We start from the raw sequence: 10,895 nt of genomic DNA, 5'->3' as shown, positions 1-10,895 counted from the left end.
TCCCCCTGCCCCAGGCCCAGCTCTCCCCCTGCCCCAGGCCCAGCCCTCCCCCTGCCCCAGGCCCAGCCTTCCCCCTGCCCCAGGCCCAGCTCTCTCCCTGCCCCAGGCCCGGCTCTCCCCCTGCCCCAGGCCTGCAGCTTGTTGGGTCCAAACCCTCCGTGGCGCCCCTCTGCCCTGCCCAGCTCCCTCCTGCCTGGCAAATGTGAAGATGCTGTTGCCTCCCTTAAGTCCCCAAAGGCCCCTCTGACGGCTTTTCTGTGGGGCTTACCAATGACACGGACATTTCTGTCCTCCCAGAGGTGGTCCTGGGATGATGGAACCTGTTTGCCCCAGTCCCAGCCTCTCTCCCACAGGGAGGGGTCCCTCCCAGCCCTTCGGCCCTCCCACCTCCCTTCTCCACCTAGAGAAGGTGCGAGGTGGTCTCAGCCTGGAACCTGACACAGCAGCGGAGGCAGGCCAGGTGCCCCCACACAGAGCCACCAGGTCCTGGCATTTCAGCCCCCCACCCCGAGCCGGCACCCAGTCTTGAACAGGCAGGGGCAGTGGATGGGTGGGGACAGGCTACACCCCTCAACTCCAAGCTCCGAGGCCCGGGGACAGAGCAGGACAGGACAGAGGCCCAGGACAGGGACTGCGGCAGGCCCGGGGGCCGGCGGCGAAAGCTGGGGGGGTTCAGCTCGGCCCAACCCTGGGCACCCAGCCCTCGCTGCGCCCCAAGCTGGGAAGGTGACATCACTGCCTTCTATGGGGAGGGTCCAGCCCCCACACAGCCAAGCCCACCCATGGGATTGTGCAGGAAAGGCCCCTGCCTTGGCCCGCCACCAGCCCTTCTGGAGAGCCACCCCCACCCCCCGCCCAGCCCCGCGGCCCCCAGGGTGTGAGGTGGCCACGTCCTCCTCAGGCAGTGCCCCAGCTGGGCTCCCTCCATCTTTCTCAGAGGCCCTCCTGGCGGGGGAGGCGGCCGGACCCCCACCCCGCAGTACGGCCTGGGGGCCCTGGGCTCTGATGCTCTGAAAGGTGTGGGTGGGAGCCCGGGGTGTGGGGGGGCCAGATGCCAGAACACGGGCCCCCCTCGGGCCCCCACATACTTGAATGTACAAGCATATTTATTGCTCACACGTGTTTGCCCTGTTGTCAGTGGGTCCTTTCCAACCCAAGAGGTACATGGTTTTTTGTTTTTCCCAAAAAAATAAAGTCTGCCAAGTGAATGCTGTCGCGTCAGGGTTAGTGTAAGGGTGCGGGGACGCTGGTCCTTTGGGAGGGCCCAGGTGGCCGACCTTACCTGGGGAAGCAAGCCCACGGCGGGGTGACCAGCCAGTGGCGGCCAGCCACTTGGCGACAGGTTGACCCCCGCCGTCCTCTGCTCTGGGAGGGGCCGTCTCGGTCCTAAGTGGACCACGTCACACGAAGCGCAGGCACCTTTCCAGTCCTGAGTCCCCACCGATGCAGGGCTGCGGCTCACCCGCCCAGGACCTGCTGGGGCCACGGAGCAAGGGAGGCGTGGGGCGCCCGGGACCCCGGGCACCGCCGGTGGATGCGTGCCGGGCCGCGGTCTGTGGGGGTGCAACCGAGGAGCTGGCTTGGGGGTGACACCCCCACCCGACGGCTGTCATAAGGCGCTGTGTCCCCAGGCGGAGAGATGCTGGGTTCGGGAGAGGCCTCGCTCACCAAACTCCCAGTGACCCGCTCGGCATGGGGCCCCCACGTGACCACAGGAGGCCTGACAGCGGGGGCAGGAGTGGGGGGTCAGGAGACCCTTGAGGGCGAGGGGGCACCGGGAGGGCAAAAGCTGGTCGGAGCTGCAGGGTGCCATCAGGATCTGCACCTGCAGGGGCCCCGGGGAGCTGTCACTAGAGCCCCCCGAAGCAGTAGTTCTGGTGCTCCGGGAACCCTGGTGCCCTGACCAGGCTCTGCGGTCCAATAGCACGGGGTGCCATGCTGTCTCTCAGTGGCTCACATGCTAAAGGCTCCAAGGGCTGTGGTTTCCACAGGAAGCGACAGCGCAGGAAGCTTGAGTGGCTCTGGGAGTGGGGGCCGCCCCTGGTTGGCTGGTACCTGGCCACGGGGTGCACTCAGGGGCGAGTCTTTTCCCATCTCCAGGCACTAACCCTGGGAGGGGCAGTGCCCCCAGGGTCGGCAGGGCCCAGCCATCAAGCATTAGAATACAGCAGGTGGAACGTATGGTCTATACCCATGTCCAGACCACAGGTCTCAGTTTCCCCATCTGTGAAGGGAGGGACTGGCCTGGGCCGCCCTCCTGTGCCCGGCTCTGCACTGTCAGTCCAGCAGTGTCCCTGCCCGCCATCCCCCCTCCCGCCGCCGAACTTTGGTCTCAACCCTCTGGGGACAGTGAGCGGCTAGGCCCAGGCCCAGCCCTGCCTCCTGTGCCCGCGTCGGGGAGCAGCCCCCCTCCCCTGCCCGGGGGGCTGGCTGAGCACCCAGGCCGGCAGTCTCCACAAACGGCACAGGAGGCACTGAGGGGGAATAATAGACGGTTGTCTGCCAGGGGAAAGACAGGGGGTAATCGAGTCGAAGCACAAACTGTCAACGCCCCGCAGAACAATGACAAAGCTCCGGGCGCTGATGGGGGCGCAGAGTCAGGAGCCCGGATCCTGCCAGGATCTGCGAGACTGCGGCTGGTGATTAGTGGTGAAGGTCACGCTTCTGGAAATAAACACGCTTCGATCTCAAACGTGGGGCACACGGCCCCGCCCATCAGACAGCAGCCGACACTCCCACCCCTTCGCCCCCACGGCCACCGGGCTCAGCTGTGGCCACAGCGAGCGGCCTGATTTGCTGACTTCGTTTGGCCGGCAGCCAAGGGTCAGGGCTGAGGTCGGTGCTGGCTCCTGAGCGCTGTCCAGGTGTAGGGGGATGGCAGGTAGCACGGGAGGAAGGAAGGTCTGGAGAGCCGCCCTGTGTCTGGCCAGAGGGACAGGACCCACGGGGGGCGGGGGGGGGGTGCTGATCCTCCCCAGGAAGACCAGTGGCTGGTCAGCCATCCCTTCTAGGCCTCCCCCAGACCCAGCAAGGCCGGAGCCGCGAGTCTGAGCCACCCCACACCTGCCCTAAACCTTGTCTTCCTGTCCTTTCACCTGACCGGGCATCACCGTTAGGGTCTTCATCTTCTGCTGGGAAGGCAGAGGTTCGGAGGGGCAAAGGGACCTGCCCAGGGCCACCCGGCCACGGCCCGGAGGGGCTCAGGCTCCCCATCCGGCCGCTCCCCACACGGACGCAGCTGGAAGCCGAGTCCTCTGTGCAGGGGGACAGGGGAGGGCCAGGGTCTTGCTGCTGCAGAAGGCCCCTGCCAGCAGCACCTGGCAGGGCTCCTGGGAGTCGTTTCAGACTCTGGAACCAGGGACAACAAGAAGGCCCCAGGGCCCATCGTGTCCGAGTGATGTTTGTTTATTGACAGAAAACAGGCAAGTCCGGAAGGGCCCAGGGCTGAAGCATCTTCTTGAAGGCAGAGGCAGGGTCAGCTAGGCTCCGTCTTGCCAGGGTGAGTGGGATCCTGGTCCTCACTCGCTTCTGGAGCAGAGGTGGATTTGGAGTTCCCTGCAGCCTCTAAAACCAGCTCCAGGGCCCCATCGCCAGCCACTCGGCACACCTTCTCCCCTCTGGCCGCCAGGATTTCTTCGATATTCCTGAGAGACGAGGAGGCACCGTGACACTCCAGGCCCAGAGCCCATCCCGTACCTTGGTCCTTCAGGGGAACCCCAAGGCCGGGCTCGAGCCAGGAATGTGGGTCCCCACACTGGTGTGCCATCAAGGGCCCTGCGTGCTGACCTGAGGGACCTCCAAAGCCCCCAGAGGAAGGTGCTGTTACCATCCCATTCACAAGTAGGACGGACACTTGCTCAGAAGCCGAACTGAAGTGCCCGGGGCCACCGGCCAGGAGGACCCCGACCACTGCCCCCACTGCTCTCCACAGGAGGGGTCCACACCGCCTCACACACGCCCCAGGTCTGGTGTGACCGACCAGCCAGCACTGGCAGAAGAGGAGCTAGGACCCTGCTCGGGAGCGGGCACTGCACAAAACTTTGCAGGGGAAGGAAGGAGCCACAGAATGAAAGGGAGTCACGGCTGCAAGAGTCGCCTAGTCTGACCCCTCACTTTAGCGGGGACCCAGAGCCCTGACACGTAACTGGGTCTTGCAGACCCCAAAGGCCACACCGGTGAGGGCAGAGGTCAGGCAGTGAAGCAGGACCAAAGTGGGCTGGTCTAGGGTGGAAAAGTTTAGCAAAGAAAAACAAGTCTCTCCTGGGGACTTACTTATGCCGAAGTTCCTTGTTCACCTGAAACTTAAACTTAACGGCTCCTCCTGCATTGACAAGGCTGGGGAAGTGGACTGGAAGGGCGCCCCAGGGAAAGGTGGGGCGGGGCTCTTGACCCACCAGGCCAGCCCTGGCACACAGGTCTCCGTCCCCCCACCCCTGTCCAGGCAGCCTCACCTCTTCCCATCCAGGTCTGAGAACCAGCCCAGGTTGTCGGCGATGATGTGGTGATTCTGGCAGCCGGGGCAGGTCACGATGACCACGCCCTGGTGATAGGCCAGCTTGGAGATACGCTTGGAGGACCGAGTCCCACAGACCTGGGGGAGACCCGCAGCCCAGGTGAGTCCAAGTACTTGGCCCCGCCCCTCAAGGAAGACCCCGCCCCCTCTGAGGATTAACTCCATCCCTGGGCAGGGCCTGCCCTCTCCGGAAGGGCCGGCCCTTTCTGAGACAGCCCACCCCGATCCCGGAAAGGCCCCGCCTCTGGGAAATAACTCCACCCCTCCGCGCAGGCCCACCCCTCTCCTGGAAAGGCCCGCCCCCGGATGTAGCCTCACCTCTCTCCAGGAAAGAACCCGCCCCCCCGGATAGCCCTGCCCCTTCATGCTGTCGTGCCGCGGGCACAGGGCACCTCTATCCCGCCGCGCCAGGCAGCACCAGATGCAGACCCAGCCTTGCACCCGTTGCGCGCTCACCTTGCAAGTGTAGACAAGCTGGTAGTGCGCGGACCCGGGCCCCGGAGCCGAGCTCAAGCGCCGCCAGCCCCAGACCCCGGCCCGCCTTCTCCCCGCGGCCCCTGGGCCTGCCCCGCGTCCCCACAGCCACCTCAGGCCGGGCCCCCGGGGCCGCGTGCGGCTTAGCAGCGGCCCAACGCGCCCCAGCGCGGCCCGCAGCATCCCGCCCTCCGACCTCGGTCTCCCGCCTTGCCCCACCTCGCCCCGCCTCGCTGAGGCCGCGCAGCCGCCATCTTGGAAGCGGGCACGCGACGGAAGCGGCCCTTTCCGGCTTCCGTCCGCCGACGGGCAGGCTGTGCTCTACTGCCCCCTGGAGGCGGGAGGTGCACGCGCGGCTGGGAGGTACACGCGGGAGCGAAGCCACCAGAGGCGGCGGTGCTGGGACGGCAGTCCTTTATTTATGAAACTGCATTTCTGACACTGCTGCACGCATCTGCGTCGCACAGACAGAGCACCTCTGTGCAAATCACGGTGCGTGGGCGCCGGCGTGCCTGCGCCCCTCGGGCTCGGCGCTCCGTCCTCCTCGCATGCCGGGCTGGCTAGGAGCCCTCCGTGTCGGTGTTGTCGCTGCCCGTGGTGTTCTCCCAGTCCGCCTCCCCCTGCCTCGAGCCGTGCTGCAGCTTTCTGAGGGCGCGCTTCCTGCAGGGGCGAGCGGGTGTCAGCAAGGCGGCAGCGCCCCTCCTCGGCCGGCTCTCCCGAAGCCCGCCTGGGGCCGCCCACCGCCCGCGCGGCGCACCTGCGGTAGTTCTCGAAGCTCTCCTTGAGGCGCCGCCGCTCCTTCTCCGGGGGCTCGCCGCCGCTCAGGCCGGCGTTCTGGGGGAGGAGAGCGGCTCAGGCTCCCAGGGGACCCCCCCCCCTCCCCGCCCCTGGGACACAGAGCCAGCCTGGCGCGGGCTCCAAGCCGGCGTCCCTTCTACGACAGCGCGCGGGGCCGCCTGCTCCCACCCAGAGCCGCACAGGAGACAGGCTTTCCGCGGCTGCCACGCCCTGGCCCCACCAGGCTGCTTCGTCCGGGAAGGGAGGACTAGGCTTCCTGTTTCCAACAGCACACCCCAAGACCGCACTGGGCAGAGACCCTTGCAACCACCCCCAGGCATCCAGGTTGAACAGTCACCCTCCCTGGGCACCGTCACACGGAAGCCCGTGTCAGGGGCATCCTAGGGCTGCAGGGACCCCTGCCCCCCCCCCCCCCCCCCCCCCCCAGGAAGCCTTACGTTGGGGATCAGTGGAAGCGGTTCCTCCTGCAGAGCCTCAGGGGGCTGCTGTGGGCTGTCCCTGTTGGCGGGGCCACCTGGAATGGAGAGTTAGGCCTGTGGGTCCCACCCAGCAGCTGGGACCACGCTTAGCATAGTCAACACCCGGCCACCTGCTCACCCCCGCTGCTTCTGGGCCAGTCCTGCATCATCTCCTGGGTCCTCACTCGGACCCCTAGAGGTCTCCCATTGTGTAGATGAGGGGACTGGGGCTCAGAGATGTCACTCCCCACTCCTGACTCCCTCTAGGCAGGCAGAGGCTGCTGGAAGCCCACCAGGCAGTGCCCCAGCATCCAACCCTGCTCCTCCGGGTTGGGCCGGGGCACTGCATCAGTTGGAAACAGAACGTTCCAGGCTGCCAGGTCCCCTCAGAATTTGTCCGGGCCTGCACGGGCCCAGGGCTCAGGACCCTCGAACAGAAGGTGCTCTGATGGGCTGGCTCCCCTAACTGGCCGTGATGGGAGACTGGATATCCAGTCTCTGCAACATCACAGGGGAAGAGGCCAGAGCCTGTGAAGGCCAGGCCTCTGACCCTGAAGCCCGTCCTGACTCTTTCGAGGGGCCATGCCACCCCTGGGTTGGGGCTCCCAGACCTCCCCCTAACACTCAGTGTCTGCTGGGTCCTGACCGCCTGCCCCCATGTTGGGACTGGCTCCGTGGCCTGTAGCTCAAGTCTCTGGGCAGCAGCAGGCTTCCCAGCTCCCTCACTTCTGCACTGGCTGCTTCCCTTTTGCCTTCTTTGGAGACCGGTGGCGAGGCCCGATGCTGAGGACGTCTGTCTGGCCTCCCGCACCACCCAAGGTGGCCCCTCCCCACCTCCCCTCTGACAGCCACGTTCAGAGAGAACCCCTTGAGCCCTCCTCACTCCTCCAGGCCATCTCCCTGCTGCCCCTGTGCCTGGCCCTGAGATGGCCCACCTTCCCCGCTGTTTGCATCTCCTACACTGGACTTGCCCTGCCCCCTCCCCAGGAAGACGCCGGGGGAGAGCAGAAGGCCACACTCTGCCTTCCGGACCCAGAGTGGGCTCCGATGGAGGGACGCGCTCTCAACATTGGAGATGGGGCACGGGCCCTGCACACGGGCTCTCGTCTGCTCGCTGGGGAGCCTGGAGGATTTCTCGTGCCTCTGAGCCTCAATGTCCCCAACCGTAAGGTCAGGTTGTGAAGGATCAGTGGATGGGGCCGTGCGCGCCCAGGGTCAGGGCTGGTGCCAAGTCAGGGCGACCAGTAGGCCTTGGCCAGACTCGTCCGTGAGAGGCCGCTCCCCTCCTCACCTTTGTCTGACAGCCGGGTGGCCTCCAGGTCCGGGGGTAGCGAGAGCTTCCAGGGAGAGACAGGCATCCAGTTAGGTGGCCACCCTCCCGAGACCCACCTCCCCTGCCCACCTCCCCTGCTGTGCTGCTCTTTGGCAACCGGGCAGGAAGGCCTCTCTGCCCTCCTAACGCCTGGGAGAAGAGCGGCTGGCCCAGCTCCCACAGGGGACTGTGGTCTGGCAGAAGCTGTGGCCCAGAGCCTACCCTGAGGTTCACACTCACGTCCTGGGAGTTCCTGGGTGAGCTGTCCTCCAGGTCAGAGCTCTGTGGTCACAGAGGAGGAGGCCATCAGCAGGACGTGGGGAAACGCAGTCACCCCCAGGCATGGGGTAGCGTGGGGCGTGGTGAGGGGCCCCAGGCCAGCTGCTGTGCTCCAGGGAGGTCCTCCTCTCCAGGCCACGACTGGCTCGGGCCCCTGCCCAGAACATCTCTCCCTCCCCCTCGTGCCACCCAGAATGGCCTGCCAGAACCCGAGCTGTGCCACACCCTGTACCCCACCAGGAGGAGGGCCCTTTGCAGAGGACGGAGGGGGCTTGGGAAGGCCGGGGATGCGCCCCGATCACCGGCAGAAAAGAAGTATCCGGGCCAGGGCCAGGGCCAGGGCCAGGGCTGTCCGGCGGCCCTTCCTGTGGGCCTGGGGTCTCTGGAGACACACTTGCCCCTGAGGGCCACTGCCCGCTGTCCTACGGCGGCTGCAGCTCTGCCCAGCGGGCGCTACGCAGGTCCCCAGCCCCCAGGAGACCCACCAGGATGAGCGTCTCCAGCTGCTGCCGCTTGAGTCTGCCCTCCAGGGCCAGCCGCTGGCCCTCGCACTGGAACAGCTGTAGCTGCAACTCGTCGGCCTTCTCGGCCAGCTCGCGGACCTGCTTTCGCAGCGCGTCCTTCTCCTGCAGGCTCCGAGAGTGCTGTGTGTGCAGCTCCTCCCGCGTGGCGATGGCCTGCGGGGATGGCAGGGGGCAGGCGCGGGGATGGCGAGGCCGGGTGCCTGGAGGCCCCAGTCCCGCCCCCGCCTCTCGGCCGGCCTAGGGTGGCGCTTGAGGGCTGGCGCAGGTAATAGGGGCTCATGATGGGAAGCGGAGGGCTCAGAAAAGGCGAAGCTGAAACCTGCAGCCTCCATCTCAGAGCAGTCCCTGCCGGCCCCCGTGCCCCCTGAGACTCCTCCCCGTGCGCGCATCCAGCACACGCTTCCGCCCCTTGCACGGCTTTCACTGGGTTGGCGTGGCTTGATGTCCGGAACGTGGTTGTTAGCGACTGTGTTAACGTGCTGTCTCGCGCCCGTCCCTCTGGGGGGACGTGCCGCACGTACAAACGCGGGACAGCCGGACCGCACCTGAGGACACAGCTCTGACCCACCCGCAGCAGCAGCCGGCAGCCTGCCCGACGCCCACGGTGACCAGCCCGGCGCGGGGGGCGGGCCCTACCGGAGTCACAACTGGTCTTCTGTCCGTACCGACAATCCAGGAAGCTAAACCACGTCCCCTAGAACGGTTGGCCCCCAACAGCCAGGACTTGATGGATCACCGAGAACTGCCATGTCTGTGCCTGCTTCCCACTTAGGACCAACCTGAGACGGCCCTACCCACTCCCCTCGGCTGCCTGGCCCTAGCGTCCCTGGCTGACGGCCTGCCTCTGGTGGCTACGAGCTGTCCCCTGCTGAGCCCTGCTCCAGCAGCCCCGCTGTGAGCTGGGCTGCCCCGCTTCCCACTGTGTCCAGCACCGGGGCACCGAGCTGTCTCCGCGTTACCGTCCTCCCTGTGGGAAACGTCTTCAGACGTGTAACTGCACAGTTAGGGGCTCCCAACAGAGGTGGCCGGTTACCCTCCAGAATGTCACCGGAGCACTTGAGTGTAGCTGATTAGAAAAGACCCAGGTGACGTGATGGGAAAGTGGTGGCAAGCAGTGAGTGGACGCAGCCCCAGACGGACTTGCGCAGCTCCTGTTCCCAGGAGTGCGGCCAGCCAAGGTGTCCACGGTTTTTTAATTTAAAAACCTATTTGCCAATTACAATAGTTTGCGTTCTTGTTAACACAAAAACGAAACTTTATGTACACCAAACAAAATCTGAAAGTACAACCCGCTATGGGGCATGGGGTTCCCGGCAACAGGCGGGGGTGGCGGTGGGGGAAGGGGGTCACCTCGCTATCATTCACGTCTCTCAACGAGCACATATGGGTTTTGTTATTTAAAAGCACTCTGATATTGGGGCGCCTGGGGGGCTCAGTCGGTTAAGCATCCAACTCTTGATTTTGGCTCAGGTCGTGATCTCACAGTTCGTGGGTTCAGGCCCCACATGGGGCTCTGTGCTGACAGCGTGGAGCCTGCTTGGGACTCTCTCTCTCTCCCTGTCTGTCCCTCCCCCACTCGTGCTCTCTCAAAATAAGTAACTAAACTTAATAAAAAGGAAGAAAAAGCACTCTGACAACTGCCCTCCCCTAAAACCTCCTGCCCTGGAGGCCACACGACCCGGAGCGACCCTTGCCGCGCCCTCGCCCGCAGGCGTCCTGGCAGGTGGGAGGCGGCACCTACCTGGTCCCTCTCGGAGGCGACCTCTTCCATCTGCTGCAGGACGGCCGCGATGCGGTCCTTGTACATCTCGCAGTCCTTCCGTAGGGCCAGACACTGCAGCTCGAACACCTCCTTCTCCTCCACGCACTACGGGAGCCAGCCGCTAGCCCCCACCGCCCGCGCCCGCCCCCGCCGCCGCCCCTGCCCGGCCCCTTGGTCAGGCCCAGCTGGGTCCCTGCAGGCCCTCAGCTTCCAGACTGGCCTGGGGCAGTGTGGGGAGAGGAGGCCAGGCCCCCGCGCCTCCGCCCCAGGGAAGGAGTGAGGTAGGGGGGCTGTGCAGCTGAGTGCGCACGGGGCAGCCCCCCAAGCCCACCCAGCCGGCCCCAGCTGTGTACCCGGGCGCGCAGAGCCTCGCCCTGTCGCAGATCCTTGCGCAGGGACAGGATGGTGTTGGCTTTCTCCTGGTGCTCCCGCAGCGCCTGCCTCCAGTCCGCCTCCAGCACCTGGATGTACGGGCTGCTCTTGTCCGGCGTTCCTTCCTGCGGGCGGCGAAGGGGAGAGAGCGGCAGGGAAGCGGCCGGGCTTCGGGGGGGGCCCTACTCTCCGCACCGCACCGGCGTCCTGCCAGGCGCCCCCCACCCGGGGCCCCCAGCTCCTGCTTGCACCCCCCCCACCCGCAAGGGGCCCCCAGTCCCGCGCATGCCACCCCCACCCGGGGCCCCCTAGTCCCGCGTATGTCTCACCCACACCCGCAGGGGGGCCTCCAGTCCCGCGCCCGCCCCGCCCACACCCGCGCATTGGCCTCCAGTCCCGCGCC

General features: G+C 66.2%; 3 protein-coding genes across 4 annotated transcripts in view; 1 reads left to right on the top strand and 2 right to left on the bottom strand.

Moving 5' to 3' along the window:
- The window catches only part of GPSM1 (G protein signaling modulator 1), a 27,160-nt gene extending 25,952 nt beyond the window's left edge, over positions 1–1,208 (top strand). The window contains exon 15 of the transcript XR_007457988.1: positions 15–1,208. The gene's annotated coding sequence lies outside the window, so the exon portion shown is untranslated. The remainder of the gene's footprint in view (positions 1–14) is intronic.
- A 2,181-nt stretch (positions 1,209–3,389) lies between these two features.
- Positions 3,390–5,255, bottom strand: DNLZ (DNL-type zinc finger). The gene is made up of 3 exons (XM_049631503.1): positions 4,970–5,255; positions 4,452–4,591; positions 3,390–3,644 (listed from the first exon to the last, which is right to left on the bottom strand). Exons 1-3 carry the CDS (start codon positions 5,168–5,170, stop codon positions 3,476–3,478), a joined length of 510 nt encoding a protein of 169 aa, XP_049487460.1. The 5' UTR covers positions 5,171–5,255; the 3' UTR covers positions 3,390–3,475.
- A 104-nt stretch (positions 5,256–5,359) lies between these two features.
- Positions 5,360–10,895, bottom strand: part of CARD9 (caspase recruitment domain family member 9) — an 8,328-nt gene continuing 2,792 nt past the window's right edge. Inside the window, exons 6-13 of one of the 2 annotated variants that reach the window (XM_049631483.1) lie at positions 10,474–10,617; positions 10,100–10,225; positions 8,320–8,511; positions 7,778–7,837; positions 7,535–7,580; positions 6,223–6,299; positions 5,745–5,821; positions 5,360–5,647 (exon numbers count right to left, since the gene is read on the bottom strand). In XM_049631483.1, the coding sequence (XP_049487440.1) occupies positions 5,548–5,647; positions 5,745–5,821; positions 6,223–6,299; positions 7,535–7,580; positions 7,778–7,837; positions 8,320–8,511; positions 10,100–10,225; positions 10,474–10,617 (822 nt within the window). In that variant the 3' untranslated portion in view covers positions 5,360–5,547. The remainder of the gene's footprint in view (positions 5,648–5,744; positions 5,822–6,222; positions 6,300–7,534; positions 7,581–7,777; positions 7,838–8,319; positions 8,512–10,099; positions 10,226–10,473; positions 10,618–10,895) is intronic. The other variant, XM_049631492.1, reaches the window with a different exon arrangement.

Source organism: Panthera uncia, chromosome D4, assembly GCF_023721935.1.
Source record: "Panthera uncia isolate 11264 chromosome D4, Puncia_PCG_1.0, whole genome shotgun sequence".
NCBI lineage: Eukaryota > Metazoa > Chordata > Mammalia > Carnivora > Felidae > Panthera > Panthera uncia.
The sequence above is the reverse complement of the archived record's forward strand: the minus strand, read 5'-3'. Positions and strand labels throughout refer to the sequence as shown.

Bases quoted from the DNA above. Each gene is read 5' to 3' on its own strand.
- DNLZ (XM_049631503.1), bottom strand. From the start codon at position 5,170: ATGCTGCGGGCCGCGCTGGGGCGCGTTGGGCCGCTGCTAAGCCGCACG. The intron at 4,592-4,969 runs GTGAGCGCGCAA...GGTCTCCCCCAG, and splicing joins AGCTTGTCTACACTTGCAAG to GTCTGTGGGACTCGGTCCTC. The intron at 3,645-4,451 runs GTGAGGCTGCCT...CTCGTCTCTCAG, and splicing joins TCAGACCTGGATGGGAAGAG to GAATATCGAAGAAATCCTGG.